This window comes from Entelurus aequoreus, linkage group LG05 (genome assembly GCF_033978785.1).
Source record: "Entelurus aequoreus isolate RoL-2023_Sb linkage group LG05, RoL_Eaeq_v1.1, whole genome shotgun sequence".
Taxonomy (NCBI): domain Eukaryota; kingdom Metazoa; phylum Chordata; class Actinopteri; order Syngnathiformes; family Syngnathidae; genus Entelurus; species Entelurus aequoreus.
The window spans coordinates 26,451,790-26,478,850 of record NC_084735.1 but is presented as its reverse complement, the minus strand read 5'-3'; the positions used below and the strand labels follow the sequence as shown (position 1 = coordinate 26,478,850).

At 36.6% G+C, this 27,061-nt stretch overlaps 1 protein-coding gene across 2 annotated transcripts in view; it reads right to left on the bottom strand.

The window, feature by feature from the left end:
• chrna11 (cholinergic receptor, nicotinic, alpha 11) overlaps window positions 1-27,061 on the bottom strand; it is a 41,158-nt gene that overhangs the window by 10,159 nt on the left and 3,938 nt on the right. Inside the window, exons 2-10 of one of the 2 annotated variants that reach the window (XM_062047542.1) lie at window positions 24,129-24,181; window positions 14,660-14,799; window positions 14,518-14,579; window positions 13,933-14,042; window positions 13,764-13,838; window positions 6,346-6,513; window positions 6,079-6,273; window positions 1,839-1,925; window positions 8-117 (exon numbers count right to left, since the gene is read on the bottom strand). In XM_062047542.1, the coding sequence (XP_061903526.1) occupies window positions 8-117; window positions 1,839-1,925; window positions 6,079-6,273; window positions 6,346-6,513; window positions 13,764-13,838; window positions 13,933-14,042; window positions 14,518-14,579; window positions 14,660-14,799; window positions 24,129-24,180 (999 nt within the window). In that variant the 5' untranslated portion in view covers window position 24,181. Of the gene's footprint in view, window positions 1-7; window positions 118-1,838; window positions 1,926-6,078; window positions 6,274-6,345; window positions 6,514-13,763; window positions 13,844-13,932; window positions 14,043-14,517; window positions 14,580-14,659; window positions 14,800-24,128; window positions 24,182-27,061 lie in introns of both variants that reach the window. The other variant, XM_062047543.1, reaches the window with a different exon arrangement.

Sequence of the window (27,061 nt, the reverse complement as noted above, 5' to 3'; positions counted from 1 at the left end):
GTCTCACCCATTTGGGCATGTTTCCTCCATTGGGGTCATGGTGATGGTACTGCAGGACCACCACTGTTGCAATGACCGACATGCCAACGATAATCATTATGCTGGCAAAGTACTGACCTATAGAGGCGGAAAACACACAACTTTACTAGTAAATACATCAAATGACTTATTGCCACTTTGATGTGTCGTTTCAGGCTGTAAAGGATGTTAATTGAGTCTCATATTGTCGCTGTGTGCTCAGTATAAATATGAATTAATATGAAATACAGCCAGAGGCCATAATGAAAAATATGAATATGACACTTGAGGCCAGTAGAATTCTAACTCACTTAAATCCTTGCAGTAATCAGCGGACAACCAGGCGGGGGAGGGGGGAGGGCAAACGGGACATAAAATCAAAGTGATGAGCTAGAATGAAAAATGCTTACCATGCAACATTCTATTACTGTACTTCCATCAAGAAAATATGGCGCCGTGGAAACCCATCAAAACCGTACTAAAACTTAAACATAGTCAAGAACTAACTATGCACTTTCTTTGGCTTTCTGGGACTTTTCCTCTAAAACTTCTTCCAAAAGACATTCAAGTCCCCTGTTAGCATTAGCTTGTTAGCATACTGGCTCCTACTCCGTTATAAAACATTTTATTGTACCGATATTAACGATTGGTGGTTAAATTAGGGCAAAAAAAATTTAGACATGAATCATAGCAAATAGGGGTGTGGGGAAAAATGGATTCGAATTCGGAAACGCGATTCTCACGTTGTGCGATTCAGAATCGATTCTCATTTTTTTTAAATCGATTTTTTTATTTTATTTTATATATCTATTTATTTTTTTATTAATCAATCCAAAAAACAATACACAGCAATACCATAACAATGCAATCCAATTCCAAAAGCAAAGCCGACCCAGCAACACTCAGAACTGCAATAAACAGAGCAATTGAGAGGAGACACAAACACGACACAGAACAAACCAAAAGTAGTAAAACAAAAATGAATATTATCAACAACAGTATCACAATTAGTTACAATTTCAACATAGCAGTGATTAAAAATCCCTCATTGACATTATCATTAGACATTTATAAAAAAATTTAAAAAAGAACAATAGTGTCACAGTGGCTTACACTTGCATCGCATCTCATAAGCTTGACAATACACTGTGTCCAATATTTTCACAAAGATAAAATAAGTCATATTTTTGGTTCATTTAATAGTTAAAACAAATTTACATTATTGCAATCAGTTGATAAAACATTGTCATTTACAATTATAAAAGCTTTTTACAAAAATCTACTACTCTGCTTGCATGTCAGCAGACTGGGGTAGATCCTGCTGAAATCCTATGTATTGAATGAATAGAGAATCGTTTTGAATCGGGAAAAAAATCGTTTTTGAATCGAGAATCGTGTTGAATTGAAAAAAAATCGATTTTGTATCGAATCGTGACCCCAAGAATCGATATTGTATCGAATCGTGACCCCAAGAATCGATATTGAATTGAATCTGGGACACCCAAAGATTCACAGCCCTAATAGCAAAGCAATTGGTTACCTAAATTTTACACTTGCATGGACCCTCTGACCCTGGAGTGGATCAATTCCATACAATTTGATGCATGGATCACTACTTTCAGTATATTGTAATATTGTAATCGACTTATTGTTACACTTGCAAGGCTGTCAAAGTTCAAATGTGGCAGTTGGTACAGGTTTTATGATGGCGACAGTTTGACACTGGAACAGACCATTTCCATTATTTCCTGTGGCAAGGAGTGTTGCAATCCAAACAAATGAACAGCAATTAAGTTTAATTTAAAGGGGGAAACCCCTACCTATTAGCGGGACTGAGTCAGATGTAGCCGGCATGATCTCAGCCACCAGCAGCATGAACACAGTCAGCGACAGCAAGACAGTAATCCCTTTAAAAAAGCGAAAGAAAAAAGCATATGTTAGTTTCCCGCCAGGGCGAGCGGCACCTTGCATTAACGAGCAAAGGTTTTTTGTTTTTTTTGATGAACAGCCACCTTGAAGAAGCACCCAGCTAAGGCTCATACACTAAATTGCTTTTTGACGTAGTGTAATGCTTTGAGCGAGAGGCAGAGGCAGCCATTTATTTTGTCCAAACATCTCCTGCACACACACTCTTTAAAAAAAGTGCTTCATTGGCATAACTATCCTCATGTAAAGACGCTGAAGTAAACAAGCAGGGAGATTAAATGAATGCCTTTTAATGTTATTTATAACACAGCACACCGGATAAAGCAGAGGATTAATTAAATGGACAATTTTTTTTTTTAAGGCTTTTTAATCTGAAGAGGTGCCCTTGCCCTCTCCTTTGTCAAGCCAGTGACAGTGTGTTCTTGGTGGGCGGGGCCTAATCAATTCACTAGCCTTAATGACATCAATAGGTTCATTGGCTGTGCATGTAAGTCGTGTAGGTCACGGCATACACAAACAGTGGCATTTGTAATATGGCCCTTCTAAAATTTACAAAAACAATATTTGAAAAATAACTAGTATTAGTAGCTGCCTTTAAAATAAAATACTTGTATTATATGAGCAAAATGTTTTATTCCTGATATTATATATTTACTGACTGTACTTAAATCAAAGTTAAAGGCCTACTGAAATGAATTTTTTTAATTTAAATGGGGATAGCAGATCCATTCTATGTGTCATACTTCATCATTTCGCGATATTGCCATATTTTTACTGAAAGGATTTAGTATAGAACAACGACGATAAAGTTCGCAACTTTTGGTCTCTGATAAAAAGAAGCCTTGCCCCTACCGGAAGTAGCGTGACGACACCGGAGGAAGGACTGCCCACATTTTCCTATTGTTTACACCAGCAGCGAGAGAGATTCGGACCGAGAAAGCGACGATTACCCCATTAATTTGAGCGAGGATGAAAGATTCGTGGATGAGGACGTGAAAGTGAAGGACTAGCGTGCAGTGCAGAACGTATCTTTTTTCGCTCTGACCGTAACTTAAGTACAAGGGTTCATTGGTTTCCACACTTTCTCCTTTTTCTATTGTGGATCACGGATTTGTATTTCAAACCACCTCGGATACTATATCCTCTTGAAAATGAGAGTCGAGAACGCGAAATGGACATTCACAGTGACTTTTATCTCCACGACAATACATCAGTGAAGCTCTTTAGCTACTGAGCTAACGTGATAGCATCGGGCTTAACTGCATATAGAAAACAAACAAACAAACAAAACAAATAAGTCCCTGACTGGAAGGATAGACAGAAGATCAACATTACTACCAAACTCTGGACATGTAAATACACGGTTAATGCTTTCCAGCTTGGCGAAGCTTAGCAATGCTGTTGCTAACGACGCCATTGAAGCTAACTTAGCTACGGAACCTCGACAGAGCTATGCTAAAAACATTAGCTCTGCACCTACGCCAGCTCTCATCTGTTCATCACGACCCGTGCTCACCTGCGTTCCAGCGATCGACGGTACGACGAAGGACTTCACCCGATCACCGATGCGGTTGGCGGCCCGGAGTCGGAGGAAGTCAAGGTGAGGTCGTTCGGCTAGCGCGTCTGCTATCCTCAAAGTCCTCCTGGTTGTGTTGCTGTAGTCCGCCGCTAATACACCGATCGCACCTACAGCTTTCTTCTTTGCAGTCTCCATTGTTCATTAAACAAATTGCAAAAGATTCACCAACACAGATGTCCAGAATACTGTGGAATTTTGGGATGAAAACAGAGCTTTTTTGTATTGGATTCAATGGGTCCGAATACTTCCGTATCAACTGTTGACGTCACGCGCATACGTCATCATATCTAGACGTTTTCAACCGGAAGTGTGGCGGGAAATTTAAAATTGCACTTTATAAGTTAACCCGGCCGTATTGGCATGTGTTGCAATGTTAAGATCAGACAGCGTGGTCGGTAGTAGTGGGTTTCAGTAGGCCTTTAAATATATATGTATTTTTTCATTGATTTGATTTTTTGTTTTTAAATTTTATAACATTTTATGTTAAACAGATGCCCACCACAGTGCTTCCAAGACATAACTGCTTCATATAAAATGCATGAATAAATCATTGATTACATGCTGCCTCTAAGTGTTGCTAATACCACCCGCTTAGGCAACAAGGAGGATTTTAAAAAATCATTTAATTACTCATCTAAGCACTTGTCTGTCATCGGAACACTTCCAACATGTCACACTTGTAATTGTGCTCCACTTTTACCTCCTCTTCCTCCGCCGCCTTGCCTCCTTTTCTTCTCACACTCCCTTTCCTCTTCCTCTTCTCCTTCCTCATCCTGTAATCTCCTCTCAGCTCCTCTCCCTTTTTCATCCCCTCGTCTCAATTTTCTGTGCCGCTTTTCATTTGAGTCTTCAATTTGAGGGTTTTAGGATCATATAACTGCATATTTGCACCACAGAGGAAGGGGGGTGCGAGAGAGAGTGTCCCAGTTGGAGATTTTATGTTCACATCAAAAAGATACCACCACCCCTCCAAAAATATCTTGTTGCTGACTCCTTAAGTTCTCTGCTGTTTATTTTTTTGTGGGGGTTTGTGTCTACTCTTGCATGTGTGCAGTGCTATTAGAAAATTTAGTAGCAAATTAAACAAAAAGTATAATACATTCAAACTATTGCACTATATTTGCATGCAATTTTAAGCATTAATGCGACTGTTGCGCAATATTTTGTTTAATTATTAGCGCAAGTGTGGCACGCAGCGGAGCCCAAACCTTCGCCAAGTCTAAATAGTCCTAATGTGGACCAACACCATCATTGGTAATCACCTCTTGCCTGTGCCTAAATCTTATCATTGAGATATACGCCTTATTAATTTGGGGTGTCCCTAAACAACTTTTTCATTTCCGATAGAATACCGAGTATTGGCTGAACCGATATTAATCCAATGCGATATCTGCACTAATCATACATATTTGTATTATTTTGAATTTGTAATATGTTGTACAAAGGACATTTCATAATTTTCGGAAGTTCATCTTGTACTTGACATTGTTTATAGGGTTAGGCGCAATAAGTGTTCAACTTCAGCCTAAACCCTTTCGGTCTGCAACATTTTCTTTTTCAATCTATGAATGTACAACTGTTTGTTTATTTTGTTGACCATTGACCGAAGAAGAAGAATAAACTAAACTAAACTAAACTAAGTGCAGGATGTTATAAAGGGCTAGGTCAAATGGAATTAGTCAAACAGCGATCAATGGTAGGTATGAAAAACACTAACAAATGTATTATCAACTGTTCGGAATGGACTTATGTTGTCTTTAAAAAAGTTTAAGTACAGCGATAATTGATTTTTGGTGACATGTAGTGGCCAAAATAATGAATCATGATGTATGTATGTATGTATGTATGTATGTATGATTACATGCAGACACGCTTGTTACTTGATACTTTCTAATACAGTTTTGCCTTGGAAACTTTGTATCGGCAAGTAATATGCAACTATAATTGTTTGATACTTGTTTATATTGACAAGTGTCATGTATTACACTGCAATATTGTTTGATTAAGGACACGCATGTCTGGCTTGTGTGCTTAGCTGTTGAGTGGCTGTTAGCTCCTAGAAGCCTAGAGCAGTGGTCCCCAGCAGTTTTTTTAATTTATTAAATCAACATAAAAAAACACAAGATACACTTACAATTAGTGCACCAACCCAAAAAACCTCCCTCACCCATTTACACTCATTCACACTCATTCGCACAAAAGGGTTGTTTCTTTCTGTTATTAATATTTCTGGTTCCTACATTATATATCAATATATATCAATACAGTCTGCAGGGATACAGTCCATAAGCACACATGAGTGTATATATTTTAAAAAAAAAATACCATACAGACCCCCCCCCCAAATGATTACATACTATAACTGGTAACAAATAAACAATTTTTTCCAGTTATTAATAAATAGAGTAAGTAGACCAAATTGCTTCCTAGACATAATTGCCTCATATATATTTTTTTGCTTTTTATTATTTATCTATAAACATCTCTTGGAAAGTTAGTTATTTTTCTTTGCAATTCTTAAATTTTCCACTGTCCATCCATCCATATTCGCTTACCCAGTGAGATCTTTTCTCCAGAGTCAGCAGGTAGCACAAAGATGAGTAGGGTCATTGAAGAGAGGAGCATGCAGGGGATGAGAAGGTTGAGGGCGTAGTACAGCGTTCTCCGTCTTATGGTCACGATGAAGGTCACATCCGGATAGGGCTCCTTACAACACTCGTAGAATACCTCGTTCCGAGTGCCGGGCACTCCTGAAATAATTTGATTCATAAGGAAAAACTTCACAACAGAACCATGCCCGGTTCCTCTCTTAACAGGCTCACCTATGAGGTCCCACTCCCCGTTGGACATGTAGCCCGACATGTCCGCGTCGTTCATCTGGAGATCGAGCAGCCAGCCGTCGTACGTCCACGAACCGAACTTGAGCACGCACTTCTGGATGTCGAAGGGGAACCAGCGAACGTCCACGTTGCAGGTGCTCATGAAAATGCCTGCAGAGATGTTAAATAGGGGATCCATTGAGTGGACTTAACAAAATGCTGAAGACTAGGTAAATGCTGCCATTGTGGCCTTAAAGGCCTACTGAAACCCACTACTACCGACCACGCAGTCTGATAGTTTATATATCAATGATGAAATCTTAACATTGCAACACATGCCAATACGGCCGGGTTAATTTATAAAGTGCAATTTTAACTTTCCCGGGAAACCTCCGGCTGAAAACGTCTAGGTATGATGACGTTTGCGCGTGACGTCAAGGGTTGAAGCGGAAGTATTGGGACACATTGTATCCCAATACAAACAGCTCTGTTTTCATCGCAAAATTTCACAGAATTCTGGACATCAGTGTTGGTGAATCTTTTGCAATTTGTTCATTTAACAATGGAGACTGCAAATAAGAAAGCTGTAGGTGGGATCGGTGTATTAGCGGCTGGCTACAGCAACACAACAAGGAGGACTTTGAGTTGGATAGCAGACGCGCTACCGTGAGTACAGCTTTTGCTTCCAAACATTTGATCGCTTGCCCGTACGTGCGTGTCGCTATGTGCATGTCACGTACGTAACTTTGGGGAAATATATGTTTCTTGCCGACTCTGATGGCGGCCGGGGTGTCGTCGAAAGCTACAACGCTCACCTTGACTACCTCCGTCTCCGGGCCGCCGACCGCATCGATGATCGGGTGAAGTCCTTCGTCGCGCCGTCGATCGCTGGAACGCAGGTGAGCACGGGTCTTGATGAGCAGATGAGAGCTACCGTAGGTGGAGAGCTAATGTTTTTAGCATAGCTCTGTCGAGGTCCCGTAGCTAAGTTAGCTTCAATGGCGTCGTTAGCAACAGCATTGCTAGGCTTCGCCAGGCGATACAGCATTAACCGTGTGGTTACAGGTCCAGAGTTTGGTAGTATTGTTGATCTTCTGTCTATCCTTCCGGTCAGGGGCTTATTTCGTCTGTTTCTATATGCAGTTAAGCATGATGCAATCACGTTAGCTCCGTAGCTAAAGTGCTTCGCCGATGTATTGTCGTGGGGATAAAAGTCACTGTGAATGTCCATTTCGCGTTCTCGACTCTCATTTTCAAGAGGATATAGTATCCGAGGTGGTTTGAAATACAAATCCGTGATCCACAATAGAAAAAGGAGAGAGTGTTGAATCCAATGAGCCAGCTTGTACCTAAGTTACGGTCAGAGCGAAAAAAGATGCGTCCTGCACTGCACTCTAGTTTTTTCGGTCCGAATCGCTCTCGCTGCTGGTGTAAACAATGTGCAAATGTGAGGAGCCCTTCAACCTGCGACGTCACGCTACTTCCGGTACAGGTAAGGCTTTTTTATCAGCGACCAAAACTTTATCGTCGATGTTCTCTACTAAATCCTTTCAGCAAAAATATGGCAATATCGCGAAATGATCAAATATGACACATAGAATGGATCTGCTATCCCCGTTTAAATAAGAAAATTTCATTTCAGTAGGCCTTTAAAGGGGACCTATTCTGCAAAACCAACTTTTCTTACCTATTGGTACCTGTGTTTGTGTATTTTGGATCTGCACACGTCTCGAAAATTTTTTAATCAAACGAAGGAGGCATGGCGGAGATATTTATAAAACAATCTTGCCTTCCTTCAAGGGATCCATGGCCGTAACTACCAATGAGGACACCGAGGTCATGTCCTCTGTATTTTTTTAAGTGACAAAAAGAAGATTATATGACTGACACGAAATGTACTTTGTGTAGGACATCATCCGCGCTGTACTGTACTGCGCCTGTACAGCATTATGCGATCATCTTCTCACGATATACGATCTTTGGTCATGCTGCAACTCCAGCAACGTAACACAATGACATCCACTTTTACTATAAACAACATCCGATCGGAAATGTGCTGTCAACATAACATCAACATTAAATTATACTGACCTTACAATGTATTAAATCCATAAACTGCTATAAAAACTGGTCAAATTGCGTAGCGTGCAAGTTATTATGATGTAGAGAAATCCCAAAGTTTTTACCAATTTTCAGGAGATTTTCCATATTTTGTAATGCAAAAATGTTAATGTTCCTCTTAGACACAAAGGTGTTTGTGAAATCCCCTGATGTTTTTTGGAGCTAAATTAACCACAATATTAGCACCGACATTTCATTAAAAAAATTATCTTAAAAAACAACTTAAAGCCATGTCCAGCTGTTTACTGACATATAATGTTCATGTTTAGCACAATATTACTAAAAATTACTACCAGCTCCAAATATCGGTTATCGGACTCGATGACTACTAATAATCTGTATCAACCCTGAAAAAAACATATCGGTCGATCGCTACTTTCTTCATACTGCCTCTATTTGAGCCATTTGGAATTTGCCCTAATTGTGACATTTTTCCCAGTGTGACATCAGCGGATTAACCATATATGGTATAAATTTACCAAAAGTGTTTTGCTTGAGTCCACCATTCGGGGCGGTATAGCTCGGTTGGTAGAGCGGCCGTGCCAGCAACTTGAGGGTTGCAGGTTCGATCCCCGCTTCCGCCATCCTAGTCACTGCCGTCGTGTCCTTGGGCAAGACACTTTACCCACCTGCTCCCAGTGCCACCCACACTGGTTTAAATGTAACTTAGATATTGGGTTTCACTATGTAAAGCGCTTTGAGTCACTTGAGAAAAAGCGCTATATAAATGTAATTCACTTCACTTCACTTCACATTCATCCTCCGCGGTTGCCATTTCTAATACAAAGTAGGGTATTATTATAGTTTCAACTTATATTTGTCAGTAGACTCGCTATGGAAGCAGTACAAACTACAACAAAGATGGCGGGAAGAAGACGCAGTCGAAGTGGAGCCACGTAAATAAGACAGGCCAAAAAACGGCGCATCCTGAAGAGACGTCAGAAAGCGGCTTGAAGATAGTCTGTAAAATATAATCGATGCAACATTTTGATCAAATAACCACCATTACATGTTATGTAGACCACAGGGAAGTGTTTTACGTGTAGAAAAAAAATCATAATATGACTCCTTTAACAGTCATTAGAGGAGATAAGTAAGACACTTGACATCCTCATGGATAATTGGATGGAGACACCACTTCAATCTGACTACCTGCATTGACTTTTGCAGCTCATTACATTATGCAGATGTACCGAATGTTGCATCCAGAGGGTGAATGTTCTGCCGGCGCATTGTTGGCAACTCCCGACGCGAAGATATATATCTTGTAACCTTGAGGCAAGACTCGCAAACAACACTCTCTTTCGCCATGCAGCTCAGGTCCCGAAATAAAACTCCATCATTCTAAAAAGCCTCTTTTTCAACGCAACGGCATTTCCAGGCCCGCCGTCTGGGATGAAGGTGTGCGCTCGCAAATGTCGCCTGATTTAAATTGCATCGTGCTTCAAAGAACAACTTTGGAAACAGGAAGAACTCAAAGAAACGATGGATTCAACCTGTTTCCTTGATGACATTGTGCTCCATCAGACTTTTGGCTTTGGTAACTGAAGCCAAGTTTGCATGGCGAAGATGCTTTTTAAGACATATATAAATATGGTACAGCATGCGCTCCTTTTATTATACACAACCAAGCATCAGCTCCTCTCTCATCTAATTGGCCCCGATCCTAATCACAGCAGCCAGAAGCTGTATTTACATTGAGCAGCAGCAGCCTAATAATAAACATGGTGGAAGCTGATAGTCTTCTCTGCCTGCAATGCACAAGTTTTACTTCAGAGCGCTTCAACGCCACCATGTCGCAAAAACCGCCAGGGGACAGATTGTCAGTGCGCTCTAATCTGCCATGCAAAGACACAACGTTTTGAAATCACAGGATGAACGGAGTGGAGTTGAGGCTATTTATAAGTGTTACTCTCTGCGAGGGCAATCTCCATGTCAACAGTGCCGCTGTTTTTATGGCCATGAAATATTAACCTTGGTGTGTACATGCAGGGAGACATGCAAGGAATGCTAAATGGCGAGCACTAGCGCCACATCGCTCACTGGGAAGATAAAAGACGGAGTGATGGGGAAGGAGAGGAAGGAGGATGGATGTATATATTATGGCCACTGCGATAGGGAAAAATATGCGACAAAAAGTCGTACTGTGACAAGACTAGATCTGGAATACTGTAAACAAATGTCAAACGGTCTCAGGAATTAAAAAAGGAGAGAATAAAAAAGTTTAAATAAAGCTGTGAAAGTAAAACAAGTGAAGTTGCTCTGTTGCAAGAAAAAAGTTAAGATTGTGTAAATAAGTCGTAATATTAGGAGAAAAAAGTTGTAATGTTTCAAGAATGGACCAAGACAAAATTCTCCCAAGAAAAATATTTTTGTAATATTACAATAAAAGGCAGTAATATAAGTAGAACAATTGTAATCTTCCAAGAATTAAGTCTTAAAAGAGTCATAGGGAGAAAATAGCCGTAATATTACGACAAAAATGCATAGTAATAGAAGAAACACAACAAGTTGTTGCATTACAATGTAAAGGGGTTATGTTAGAACCTTGTTGGAGGTACCGAACCCCACCAGTTTCATATGCGCATTCAGTCATTCACCCAACCCTTCTTTAGTGAAAAAGAAAATGTTTTTTTTTTTTTTAAATTCAAGACAAAGTTATATGTTTTTGGTAACACTTTAGTATGGGGAACATATTCTAAGTAACAAAGACTTATTTTAGAGTTATTTGGAAACTAGGGGAACATATTCTAAGTAATAAAGACTTAATTTAGAGTTATTTGGTTAGGGTTAGGGTCAGGGTTAGAGGGTTAGGGTTATAATAAGGCCATGCTGAATAAGGCATTATTAAGTACTTAATAATGACTAGTTAAGAGCCAATATGTTACTAATTTGCATATTAATAAGCAGCTAATTAATGGTGAATATGTTCCCCATACTAAAGTGTTACCATGTTTTTTTTACTGGTGCACAAAATGAAGCGTGCATGAACATCACCTTATTCAAACAACAAAACCAACACAGTGCATAAACTCACAACAAACTACACACCTGCAAATCAGTCAGCTGTTGCCGTACCCGTAATACGCCGATCGGGAGAAGTTTGTATTTACACGTTGAGTCGGGTGTGTTTTGACCTCCGCCGAACCCCTGAGGCCGACTCACCGAACCCCTAGGGTTCGATCGAACCCAGGTTAAGAACCACCGTGTTAGAAGAATAATTTATAGAAGAAACAAAAAAAAATGTTGCTTTATTGTAGTTATCATGCTACCGTACAAGAAAATGGTTGTAATGTTACGAGAAAAAAAGTCATTAAAAAGGTGTAAGAAAAATCTAGAGAAAAAAGTCCTAATTCAAGTATAGTGAGAAACAGAAAAAGTTGCAATGTTTTAAGAATGGTATTATATTAGTAAAAAAAAACATGTTGTAATATTATGACAGAAATGGGTAAGAACTGAAGAAAAATGTCACAACAGTGAAGTTATAATATTATAGTGTTACGAGAAAAACGTCAGAAATATACCTAGAGAATTGAGAAACAAGACATAATTATAGACAAAGATAAATATTGTAGTATTACAACAATGTTCTAACCATAGGATTAATAAATGTTTGAATACTAAAAAAAGTTGCAATATCATGAGGATATTGTAAAATCATAATATATATTATATAATACAGGGGTCGCCAACTCGTCGATCTTTGGGACCCTATTGGTCGATCGCAAAAATATTAGAAAGAACAATTTATTGATATGAAATCAATGACACCCGCTCTCTGAACATGCCCGCACGCCTCTGCCTCTCTCTCTTCAGCCTCTCTCTCTTCAGCCTCTCGACACCGCGGCCACACAACCCGAGCGCGGCCGCGCGCTACACCTGCTCATTTTGTCTATTGCATGACGTCATCGGGCTGCAACAATACATTGAGGCTGATTGTTACAATGCATCGGACATTTTTTAATATCCAACATCCTACAACTCTGCCCTCAACCACGAGTCCACGGCCATCATTGCTCGCCTGCAACGGGAAGCGAACAAGCCAAATACAAGACTCTGTGAACATTGCTCCAAAGTACGGATTTTGTGTTGATTTATTTTGTACACAAAACTAAACATTAACTTGTGCACAGACAGTCATATACGATAAGGAAGGACTTCCCCGTCTGTCCCTGTTCATTACACAAGAAAAACCTGTCAGGTGAGCGGCGTATTTTACTACTTCCGGTGCTGACGTCAGACAACCATGTAACTATATATATCTATTTATATCTATCCATCCATCCATTTTCTACCAATTGTCCCTCTCGGGGTCAAGGGGGGTGCTGGAGCCTATCCGAGCTGCATTCGGGCAGAATATATATACATATATATGTATATATACATAGTTATAGTTAGATCTTGCTTTGGCTTTTGGCTGAGACCAGGGATTTTTTGCTCTAAAAGGTTGGTGACCGCTGATATAAGATGTATATAATACTAATGTATGTATAAAAAAAGTTGTAATGTTCCAAGAATATTATGAAAACATCACAAAATCGAAATAAAAGTTAGAATGTTACAAAAATTATGTTGTTGTAGTTATAAAGAAAATGGCTGTAATGTTAAGAGAAAAAAGTTGTGAGGAAGTCTAAGGAACATTTTTGAGTTATTATTAAGAAACAGAAGTCGTAAAATTACAATAAAAAAGTCATAATGTTCTAAAAATAATGTAATTATATTAGGAAGAAAACATGTCGAAAATGGGTTATAAGTACTGAAGAAAAAAGTAATAATATTACAACAATAAAGTTGTCATACTGTAATACAATAAAATAGTGATGTTATGAGGAAAAACGTTGGAAATAGTTCTCAAGAGAATTCAGAAAAAAGTTGTAATTAAAGAGTACAGTAAATATAGAGGGGAAAAAAAGATTGTACTATTACAAGAAAAAAATCGTAATCTTCTAACAATACTGTCTTGATATTAGGGGGGAACAAATGACAAAAAAGGTATTAATCGAAGTAAAAATTTGAAAAGTCACGAGAGTAAAGTCATAATATTGACAGAAAAAAAGTTGTAAGCTTCCGAAAATATTACAAAAACGTTACAAAAGTAACTTTTCATCACACATAAAAAGTTGGATTGTCAAGAAAATAACCAAATTTTATTGCTGCAACGAAGTTGTAATTTTACGCATATCAAATCATAATGTTAACTTAAACGTACACATTTATGCCCGAAATATTACAGCTTTTTCATGTCATATTGTAACGTGTAACGCTTTATGACATTTGTTTTCTTGTTTTTTCTGACTCACCTGGAGGTAAATACTCAGCATAGCCGCTGGAGTTGACCAGCACATTGGTCTTAAAGGTGGAGTCAAAGTCATCATCTGCACTGAAGAACCACAGGGCGGTCAGATGGAATAGTAGTTATAGATACAAAAATATGGATATAAACACCACACATGTATGTGTTTACATTACCTGTTGTACAGTAGAATATCTGGAGTCCAGATTTGGTCTGCTCTGAAGCGAAGGTTTTTAACTCCGGGATGTTCGCTCTGGTTCCACTGGAGATAGTGGTCAAACCAGCTCTTCACAACACACACACACACACACACACACACACCACAGCATCGTCAGTCATAGTTTCACCATCACTTCTTATTTGGGATCTTTTTGTTGTTGTTGTTGTTCAACAAAGACCTGTTTAGTCTGCTGCCATCTACTGGAGTATATATCCAGACTATTTGACTTTGCGTTCAAAAATATGTTTATAAATACAATAATATTTTTGATTGATTTCAAAATACAAATAAGTATCATAATTAATAAATTATGTATTTAATTTAACGAATTTGCAGTTTCTTCAAAGAATATAAACTAAACATCCAAAAAACAACCATGCAAAGGACACTCACTGTACACAACATTAGGTACACAATCTAATGAGGTCCAATCCCAAGCATTATTATTAAAACATTTTTGTTTATACAGCTTCGGTATTTGATCTCATTATATTGTGTACTTAATGTTGTAGCCAGTGAGAAGTTTATTAGCACCACAAACCTCTCAGGGGTGCTTACCATCCGCAGCCACATGTTTGAGGTGAGCACCTGGTTCTTTTCGTCCTGAAAAACATCATAAATCCAAAATGTCCTTAGGAGGCCCAAGAGGAGGCGGGGGTGTCGGGGAGAGGCTAGTCACCTACCACATCCATAAGCTGTATCAAACTGAGCGAAAAGGTAACTGTCAGCGGGTGCGAGTCGTTGCCTACGGGTCTCTCCATGCGGTCGTAGTCTTTCAGGAGGGTCTTCAGCAGGCTCCTCTGGTGAGGACCCCCTGAGGACACTGTGGCACACGGAAGAAATTTCCATATAATTTAGCGCTCGATAAAGTCCTGCTCGAGAAAAGAGGCAAGGAAGACTAGAGGGAACATTGGAAGTCAGCAAACAAAGTCTAATTAGTGGCAGTTGGAAACCTCATCAGGATGCTATTGGCACTAATGAAGCTATAATTAGGTTGCTTGCAAACACTCCCAAGTAGCGCGCGTTCATTCTGGACTAGATCTTCGTCTTCTAATAGACTGAAAACTTCTGAAATTAAGTCAATCAAGTTTAATTAATAGACATTATTGTGCACTTATACAAAAATAACCATGATTGGTATCTAAATCAGGAAGAAAAATATGTAATTAAATACCATATTCTCTCATGTACTGCAGTAGCCAGGGGTGGTTGTGTACTCAACTGTTGAGATACTAGGCATTGATTAAAGGCCAGATTTATTTTTTCCAATACCTCGACTTCCTATTTAAGGTCATGTCAGCATTTATTTCTGGCTCTGCGTTTAGTAGAGTAGAGGCAACTTTTTGAAGAATGTAAGTTAGACTGATATGTCTTTGGTATAAATGTAATAATAACAAATGAATTGACAAGAATTTTGATGAGAGGTGCGTCCTTCAGTAAAGTGGAGGCACTCTTTAAGGAAATGTGGTTTAGTGAAATACAAAATAATAATGATTACACATTTTAATTTTATTTGATAATTAATTAATACATTTTACAATAATTTTGATGAGGTGCGGTGTTTTGTAGCGCACTGGCCATTATTTGAGGAAATACTATACAGTATTTTGAAAAATCCACAAATTATATTGATGCATTATTTATATAAATATAATGATTACGATTTAAATTAGGAGTTAACATTTTCAGTTATAGAATAATTATGATGAAGTGTGGCGTTTTGTAGCGCACTGGCCATTATTTGAGGAAATACAGTACAGTATTTAGAAAAATCTACAAATTATATTGATCTTTTTTTATATAGAATTATAGTGATTACACGTGTATATGTTTTAAATCAGGAGTTAACATTCTAAGTTATATAATAATTATGATGAGGTGCGGTGTTTTTTGGCGCACTGGCCACTATTTGAGGAAATACAGTACAGTATTTAGAAAAATCTACAAATTATATTGATAATTTTTTTTAAATATAAATATAGTGATTACACGTGTATATGTTTTAAATCAGGAGTTAACATTCTAAGTTATAGAATAATTATGATGAGGTGTGGCGTTTTGTAGCGCACTGGCCATTATTTGAGGAAATACCGTACAGCATTTTGAAAAATCTACAAATTATATGGATACATTATTTTATATAAATATAATGATTACACATGTATATGTTTTAAATTAGGAGTTAACATTTTCAGTTATAGAATAATTATGATGCGGTGAGGCATTTTGTAGGGCACTGGCCATTATTTGAGGAAATACTGTACAGTATTTTGAAAAATTTACAAATTATATTGATACATTTTTTTATATAAATATATTGATTACACGTGTATATGTTTTAAATCAGGAGTTAACATTCTAAGTTATAGAATAATTATGATGAGGTGTGGCGTTTTGTAGCGCACTGGCCATTATTTAAGGAAATACAGTACAGTATTTTGAAAAATCTACAAATTATATGGATACGTTATTTATATAAATATAATGATTACACGTGTATATGTTTTAAATTAGGAGTTAACATTTTCAGTTATAGAATAATTATAATGAAGTGTGGCGTTTTGTAGCGCACTGGCCATTATTTGAGGAAATATAGTACAGTATTTAGAAAGGTCTACAAATTATATTGACAATTTTTTTTTATATAAATATAGTGATTACACGTGTATGTGTTTTAAATCAGGAGTTAACATTCTAAGTTATAGAATAATTATGATGAGGTGTGGCGTTTTGTAGCGCACTGGCCATTATTTGGGGAAGTACAGTATTTTGAAAAATCTACAAATTATATTGATAATTCTTTTTTATATAAATATAGTGATTACACGTGTATATGTTTTAAATCAGGAGTTAACATTCTAAGTTATAGAATAATTATGATGAGGTGCGGCGTTTTTTGGCGCACTGGCCACTATTTGAGGAAATACCGTACAGTATTTTGAAAAATCTACAAATTATATGGATACATTATTTATATAAATATAATGATTACACGTGTATATGTTTTAAATTAGGAGTTAACATTTTCAGTTATAGAATAATTATGATGAGGTGCGGCGTTTTGTAGCGCACTGGCCATTATTTGAGGAAATACTGTACAGTATTTTGTAAAATCTACAAATTATATTGATACATTTTTTTTATATAAATATAATGATTACACGTGTATATGTTTTAAATCAGGAGTTAACATTCTAAGTTATAGAATAATTATGATGAGGTGCGGCGTTTTTTGGCGCACTGGCCACTATTTGAGGAAATACTGTACAGTATTTTGAAAAATCTACAAATTATATTGATAAATTTTTTCATATAAATATAATGATTACACGTGTATATGTTTTAAATCAGGAGTTAACATTCTAAGTTATAGAGTAATTATGATGAGGTGTGGCGTTTTGTAGCGCACTGGCCATTATTTGAGGAAATACAGTACAGCATTTAGAAAAATCTACAAATTATATGGATACATTATTTATATAAATATAATGATTACACGTGTATATGTTTTAAATTAGGAGTTAACATTTTCAGTTATAGAATAATTATGATGAGGTGTGGCAATTTGTAGCGCACTGGCCATTATTTGAGGAAATACAGTAAAGTATTTTGAAAAATCTACAAATGATATTGATAATTTATTTTTATATAAATATAGTGATTACACGTGTATATGTTTTAAATCACAAGTTAACATTCTAAGTTATAGAATAATTATGATGAGGTGCAGCGTTTTTTGGCACACTGGCCATTATTTGAGGAAATACCGTTCAGTATTTTGAAAAATCTACAAATTATATGGATACATTATTTATATAAATATAATGATTACACGTGTATATGTTTTAAATTAGGAGTTAACATTTTCAGTTATAGAATAAGTATGATGAAGTGTAGCGTTTTGTAGCGCACTGGCCATTATTTGAGGAAATACAGTACAGTATTTAGAAAAATCTACAAATTATATTGATAATTTTTTTTAATATAAATATAGTGATTACACGTGTATATGTTTTAAATCAGGAGTTAACATTCTAAGTTATACAATAATTATGATGAGGTGCAGCGTTTTTTGGCGCACTGGCCACTGTTTAAGGAAATACAGTACAGTATTTAGAAAAATCTACAAATTATATGGATACATTATTTATATAAATATAATGATTACACGTGTATATGTTTTAAATCAGGAGTTAACATACTAAGTTATAGAATAATTATGATGAGGTGTGGCGTTTTGTAGCGCACTGGCCATTATTTGAAGAAATACAGTACAGTATTTTGAAAAATCTACAAATTATATTGATTTTTTTTATATGTATAAATATAGTGATTACACTTGTATATGTTTTTAATCAGGAGTTAACATTCTAAGTTATAGAATAATTATGATGAGGTGTGGCATTTTGTAGCACGCTGGCCATTATTTGAGGAAATACAGTACAGTATTTTGAAAAATCTACAAATTATATGGATACATTATTTATATAAATATATACTGATTACACGTGTATGTGTTTTAAATTAGGAGTTAACATTTTTAGTTATAGAATAATTATGATGAGGTGCGGCGTTTTGTAGCGCACTGGCCATTATTTGAGGAAATACAGTACAGTATTTAGAAAAATCTACAAATTATATTGATCTTTTTTTATATAGAATTATAGTGATTACACGTGTATATGTTTTAAATCAGGAGTTAACATTCTAAGTTATATAATAATTATGATGAGGTGCGGTGTTTTTTGGCGCACTGGCCACTATTTGAGGAAATACAGTACAGTATTTAGAAAAATCTACAAATTATATTGATCTTTTTTATATATATATAAATATAGTGATTACACATGTATATGTTTTAAATCAGGAGTTAACATTCTAAGTTATAGAATAATTATGATGAGGTACGGCGTTTTGTAGCGCACTGGCCATTATTTGAGGAAATACAGTACAGTATTTTGAAAAATCTACAAATTATATGGATACATTATTTATAAAAATATAATGATTACACGTGTATATGTTTTAAATTAGGAGTTAACATTTTCAGTTATAGAATAATAATGATGAGGTGCGGCGTTTTGTAGCGCACTGGCCATTATTTGATGAAATACAGTACAGTATTTTGAAAAATCTACAAATTATATTGATAATTTTTTTTAAATATAAATATAGTGATTACACGTGTATATGTTTTAAATCAGGAGTTAACATTCTAAGTTATAGAATAATTATGATGAGGTGTGGCGTTTTTTGGCGCACTGGCCACTATTTGAGGAAATACTGTACAGTATTTTGAAAAATCTACAAATTATATGGATACATTATTTATATAAATATAGTGATTACACGTGTATATTTTTTAAATTAGGAGTTAACATTTTCAGTTATAGAATAATTATGATGAGGTGCGGCGTTTTGTAGCACACTGGCCATTATTTGAGAAAATACTGTACAGTATTTTGAAAAAACTACAAATTATATTGATTTTTTTTTTATATATAAATAAATGATTACACGTGTATATGTTTTAAATCAGGAGTTAACATTCTAAGTTATAGAATAATTATGATGAGGTGCAGCGTTTTGTGCCGCACTGGCCATTATTTGAGGAAATACTATACAGTATTTTGAAAAATCTACAAATTATATGGATACATTATTTATATAAATATAATGATTACACGTGTATATGTTTTCAATCAGGAGTTAACATTCTAAGTTATAGAATAATTATGATGAGGTGTGGCATTTTGTAGCGCACTGGCCATTATTTGAGGAAATACTGTACAGTATTTTGAAAAATCTACAAATTATATGGATACATTATTTATATAAATATAATGGTTACACGTGTGTATGTTTTAAATCAGGAGTTAACATTCTAAGTTATAGAATAATTATGATGAGGTGCGGCGTTTTTTGGCGCACTGGCCACTGTTTGAGGAAATACCGTACAGTATTTTGAAAAATCTACAAATTATATGGATACATTATTTATATAAATATAATGATTACACGTGTATATGTTTTAAATTAGGAGTTAACGTTTTCAGTTATAGAATAATTATGATGAAGTGCTGCGTTTTGTACCGCACTGGCCATTATTTGAGGAAATACAGTACAGTATTTAGAAAAATCTACAAATTATATTGATCTTTTTTTATATATATAAATATAGTGATTACACATGTATATGTTTTAAATCAGGAGTTAACATTCTAAGTTATAGAATAATTATGATGAGGTGCGGCGTTTTGTAGCGCACTGGCCATTATTTGAGGAAATGCAGTACAGTATTTTGAAAATCTACAAATTATATGGATACACTATTTATATAAATACAATTACACATATATATATGTTTTAAATCAGAAGTTAATATTCTAAGTTATAGAATAATTATGATGAGGTGTGGTGTTGAGTAGAGCAGAGGCCACTATTTGAGGAAATAGTGGAAAAATATATGTTATACTTAATTATTTGAAATATAATGATTACACATTTAGATTGTATTTACATTTAGTTTTAGGAAGGTAGAATTAAAAAAAATTTAAATGTGTAAAAAAAAAAATCTCACATTGCATAAAAATTACTGTTTTACAACTAATTAATTAAAATTACAACTACAGCAAGCAATTGTTAAATAGCAACAGTAAAACACCGTCAAATCAAAAATAGTTTAGCACAGTAGTAAATGCAGTGGACTCCTGCAAACCAAGAAACAGTAGATAACCTGAATGTGTTTGGCTATAATACATAGAAAACACATGACTTTACTGTAAAAATAATGAAAAATTGTATAATGCATTTGCAAATACTGTGATGTCACAAGCATGCAAATACTTACTGTATTATTCTGTCTAAATCAAATATTTTGCAGATAGTACATTTAAATTTACAGCATACCTTAATTGTTTTAGGGTTTGTGTTAAAGCATTAGTTTAGTTCACTTTTGGCTTCTTGTATTTTTGTGGCAAGTGGTTTCACACATTTAGGGTTTATGTCTATGTGCTTCATTGCAAACTGCATCGAAATGAACCACGCTGTGTGTTTAAGTGTGTTGGAGCTGGTTGCAAGCAGCTATTTAACAGATACTTAAGGAATTTAGGAACATGTTGCGGAAGGCCATGCTGTGAGTTGTCCAGTGAAAAGGTTGGACAAATACAAACACAGGCATTTTGCAGATACTAGATTTAGTAGCACAGTGGTGAGCGCTCGTGCCTCACTGTGACAAGGTCCTGGGTTTGATTCCCAGGCGAGGGGTTTTTCTGTGTGGAGTTTGCATGTTCTCCCCGTGAATGTGTGGGTTCTCTCCAGGTACTCCGGACATGCACTTGGGGATAGGCTGATTGGCAACACTAAAATTGGCCCTAATTTGTTTTACGGTGAATTCCTGGCAACCAAAGCTGCCAGTATTTTACCATGAATATCCGTTTTTTCCATAGTAATTCACCGTAAGCAAAAACAGTTATCAACTATAAAATTAACAGACTCAACATCAGTATATTGTAATGTCCTATACATCATGACTGTATTTTTTACGGTGAATTCCTGGCAACCACAGCTGCCGGTATTTTACCCTAAATTCTGTTTTTTGTTGTTGTTTTTTTTACAGTGTAGTAAAGAGCATGCCATATAGGGTATGGTGGGGAAAAATTCATATTATACATTATTTATATAAATGTGTTTATTATACATATACATGTTTTTAAACAGATTTTAGCATTTGAAAATGTACAAGAATGATTATGATGTGTGGCGTGTAGTACAGTGGAGGCCACTGTAAGAGGGAGAATAGGAAACGTTAATTATATCTTTTTGTAATAATGATTACAAATCTATTTTTTTCTAAATCAGGCGTCAACATTTTAAGTTTACAAGAATGTTGATGAGGTGCAGCATGTAGTAGCATTATAGTAGTATTTGAGGAAATATGGTATAGTGGAAAAAACCCACTACATATGAATGAGATGATTACAAATGTGTATGTTTTAAGATAGATTCTAAGTTTTACAAAAATGATGATGAGATGTGGCGTGTAGTAAAGTGGAGGCTACTATAAGAGGAAATATAAGGGATGTAAATTATCCTTACATTTCTTTTTTAAATATAATGATTACAAATGTTGATTTTTTTATTTCTAAATCAGGCATTAACATTGTAAATTTTCAAGAATTTTGTGGCATGTAGTAAAGTGGAGGCCACTCTGTATAGCTCGATTGGTAGAGTGGCCGTGCCAGCAACTTGAGGGTTCCAGGTTCGATCCCCGCTTCCGCCATCCGAGTCACTGCCGTTGTGTCCTTGGGCAAGACACTTTACCCACCTGCTCCCGGTGCCACCCACACTGGTTTAAATGTAACTTAGATATTGGGTTTCACTATGTAAAAGCGCTTTGAGTCACTAGAGAAAAGCGCTATATAAATAAAATTCACTTCACTATTTGAGGAAATACGGTTTAGTGAAAAAAATTAAATTATGAGTTATAATAATTATTATTATTATTATGAGTATGATGATTACAAATGTATACGTTTTAAAACAAGTGTTAACATTTTTAGTTTTACAAGAATTACAGTGTTTCCCACACATTCATTTATTTGTGGCGGCCCGCCACGAAAGAATTAAGGCCGCCACAAAAATCTTTTTTTTTTTTTTGGTTTTTTTTTGTCCTGTCCAGCTTCTCAGGCAAATCATATAGTTAATGTAGATGCCCAAATCGGCTGTTCAGATTTACTTTACAAAAGAGAAGTGTAGAATCAAGATTTTTGGAGCTCTTTGTTCAGTGGATCAGATGTTTGATGAAGCTTTGTGTCGATCTACCACCACTACTGTTTTCTGTTTATTTGTTACTGACTGTGGCAGGACACCTCTGCCTCTGTTTCACTTTATGTTGCTGGTAAATAATATGGTTGTAGTAGTAGGCTAAAGTTAAATTATTTAGTATGCACTAATTAAAGGGGCAGAGCTTTAAGAGACATTTTATATTTTATATTTTTATAAGATATATTTTTTGTAAGAACCACAATTAATAAATATATTTCAGTGAATAACTTATTGTTCAAATCTGTATATAAATATGTACATAAAGTGTTGTAATTATATTGTGAAATGGATGGATGGATGGATGGACGTTTAAAACAAAACTGTTATTATTAATTATTAAGTATACATTTTTTGAGCCTTTTTAGAGAAAATCATATCATTGTAGTCAATTATGCAAATTACTCGATGATGTCATGGTGCCCACGCCCATTGCCACGCCCCCACCGCCACAGGTATCTTGGCAGTTAATGGGAAACACTGAATTATGATGAAGTGTTTTAAAATAATTATGATGAAGTCTGGCAAGAGAAGGGAAGAGTGGAGGCTCCTATAAGAGGAATTACAAGAAATGCAAATTATACTGACATAATGGATTTTTTTTTTCTTTTTTCATTTCGCACTAGCACTTTAAATTCAAAGGATTTGGCTGCTGTTTGTTGAAAAACTTTTAAAGAAACATGTATGTTGATGATGATGCCATTTCATGCTTCCGCCTATTGCGTTATATAAGTTGCATTTAAAGTACAACGCATGCAAATGGGAAAGCTTAAAGGCAAAGAACAAACATATCAATCAACATTACTTATTAAATTGAATAATGCGACCATTTGCATCCAAGGTCCCTTTTGTTGCCGGGGTAACTGATACAACGTCCTATAATGTTAAGAGAAGGGATATACTGTATCTTGGGAAAGGGCTGCAAAATGAGGACTATTTGGAAAAATTCCAATAGTTGTGAACTTGTCTTTACTTAAAGACATCAACAAACGTAAAAAAAAAAAAAAAAAGGCTGTCAAGTTCATGCCTCTGTGTCATCTCTTGACAGAAGCTGCAGCAACACGTCCTACACACACACACACACACATGCAAGATGGAATGGTGGCGATCCTTCCATGTGATTCAGTTGATCCCTCTGTTGTGAGACGTGTGCTTGTGAAAGGAACACCGCAAGACAGACGACATGCAAAGGCATCCCCAGATCTTCCGGGAGCGATGTCAACATGCAAACAGGTGTGACCCGCATCCTCACTTTTCCCTCTCTTGGATGCTCATCTCCCCCGTTAAAGAACACCGCTATCCTTTTTATAGAATTCTGTAGAAGCTCACCGTGTATCAACGCGGACAATCCTGAAAGGAGCAGAGCCGCCGAGTGCCACATCCTGCTGGAGAGAAGAGCGGTTATGCTGGAGGACGAGGAAGAAGAGTGGCAGGCAAGCAGGAGGAGAGGTGTGGGAGGGGGGGCGGAGAGGGAGTCAGGAAGGAAGGTGCAGGAAAGCCGCCGGTCTGCATCCACTTAGCATCAGGAGCGGATGCTGATGGAGTGAGAGAAGAGAGAGGCGACTCTTCTTTTTTTTCGACGCTATTTTTGCCGTCTGGCTCGAGAAGAAAATGAAGGGCATGTCGTCAAACATGTCAGCGATGTGTGTGTGTGTGAATGTGTGTGTGTGTGTGTGTGAGTGTGTGTGTGTGGGGAGGGGGGGTCGGCGACAGGGTTCAGGACGGCGTTTAATTGGTCTGGTCGGCATGAGCTGACCTTATTAAAAACACAAAATGGATGTGTATACTTGAATTGACACGCAGGTATAAAATATAATATAATATACAAATATAAGTATGTAATTTCCCTAACATAATGTAAGTACATGTAACTGATTAGCATGTCTTGACCTACATCCGATTGATTTTATTGTCTTTAAGTTCACTCCTGCATTTGTCCAAAAAATGTCAGCGCACCAAAAACTGTGGTTAAAAAAAGATCATATATTAATTTAAATACCATTTTAGATCAATGGTTCTTAACCTGGCTTCGATCGAACCCTAGGGGTTCGGTGAGTCGGGCTCAGGGGTTCGGCAGAGGTCAAAACACACCCGACTCATCGTGTAAATAAAAACTTCTCCCTATCGGCGTATTACGGATACGGCAACAGCAGAAGTCACACTGATTTGCAGGTGTGTAATTTGTTGTGAGTTTATGCACTGTGTTGGTTTTGTTCTTTGAACAAGGTGATGTTCATGCACGGTTCATTTTGTGCACCAGTAAAAAAAACATGGTAACACTTTAGTGTGGGGAACATATTCACCATTAATTAGTTGCTTATTAACATGCAAATTAGTAACATATTGCCCCTTAACTAGTCATTATTAAGTCATTATTAATGCCTTATTCGGCATGGCCTTATTATAACCCTAACCCTCTAACCCTAACCCTAACCAAATAACTCTAAATTAAGTCTTTGTTACTTAGAATATGTTCCCCATACTAAAGTGTTACCAAAAACATATAACTTTGTCTTGAATTTGTAAAAAAATATATATATATATTTTTCACTAAAGAAGGGTTCGGTGAATGCGCATATGAAACTGGTGAGGTTCGGTACCTCCAACAAGGTTAAGAACCACTGTGCTAGATGGACCAGTCTGTAAGATACATGATATTTTGGGGGTATTTAACACTTTTGCACAGGGAACTACGAAAAATATTTCCACGAGTAAGGCAAATCTTCCACCAGCACAAGCCCGAAGAAGAATTTTGGTGGAGATTTTCCAGAATGTGTGTTGTTACAACCATGTTATTTCACTAGTGTGCTTTTATTTTGAAGGCATGATTTTACCGGCTACAGCAGGTCACTTATAACTGCAAAACCGTATAAATGTACAATCGGCACATATTATTATTACACAATTGCCCCTTTCATTTAATTGTAATCATTTGGTATGCTAACAAACTAATGAAAAAACTGATTCACAATAAGAAGTCCGGGTGACAAGCAGATGTTAAAGTTCAGCTATTGTATAATTAATTTCATAAAGGGTTTCAAAGACAAGAAAAATATTTAAAATAGCGTTTTGCATCAAATAAAAACTAGTTGCATGCAGCATTTTTTCTGTCAAAATTAAAACACATTTAGCTAAATTGCCGACACATCTTTCCAAGTTATTGCGGGCCACATAAAAAGATATGGCCCCCGGGACCTGAGTTTGAAGCGTGTAGGCCACACGATGTACTACACTGAGGTTGCAGAACGGAAGTTGCAACCTCAGCTGCTTTTTTGAAAAAGTACAAAAAAAGACACTGTTATGACAGTAACATGTCACCCTCGCGGAAAACAGTAGAAGGTGAGAAATATTTCTGTATGCTTTGAATGGGAAAATGTACCGCCATCTCATGGACAAATAGTAGTAACCAGTCGTCCAAATAGAAGTTGGAGTTCAAAATGTCACTTTTTTATGGAAGAAACGTGTTGCTTTTTGTGCAGCGTTGCAATTTTAGGGTAATTTAAAGGCCTACTGAAATGCGATTTTCTTATTTAAACGGGGATAGCGGGTCCATTCTATGTGTCATACTTGATCATTTCGCGATATTGGCATATTTTTGCTGAAAGGATTTACTAGAGAACATCGACGATAAAGTTCGCAACTTTTGGTCGCTGATTAAAAAAGCCTTGCCTGTACCGTATGTAGCGTGACGTCACAAGATGTGGAGCTCCTCACATCTGCACATTGTTTACAATCATGGCCACCAGCAGCGAGAGCGATTCGGACCAAGAAAGCGACGATTACCCCATTAATTTGAGCGAGGATGAAAGATTTGTGGATGAGGAAAGTGAGAGTGAAGGACTAGAGGGCAGTGGAAGCGATTCAGATAGGGAAGATGCTGTGAGAGGCGGGTGGGACCTGATATTCAGCTGGGAATGACTAAAACAGTAAATAAACACAAGACATATATATACTCTATTAGCCACAACACAACCAGGCTTATGTTTAATATGCCACAAATTAATCCCGCATAACAAACACCTCCCCCCTCCCGTCCATATAACCCGCCAATACAAATCAAACACCCGCACAACACACTCAATCCCACAGCCCAAAGTACCGTTCACCTCTGCAAAGTTCATACAGCACATATATTTCCCCAAAGTCCCCAAAGTTACGTACGTGACATGCACATAGCGGCACGCACGTACGGGCAAGCGATCAAATGTTTGGAAGCCGCAGCTGCGTACTCACGGTACCGCGTATCCAACTCCAAGTCCTCC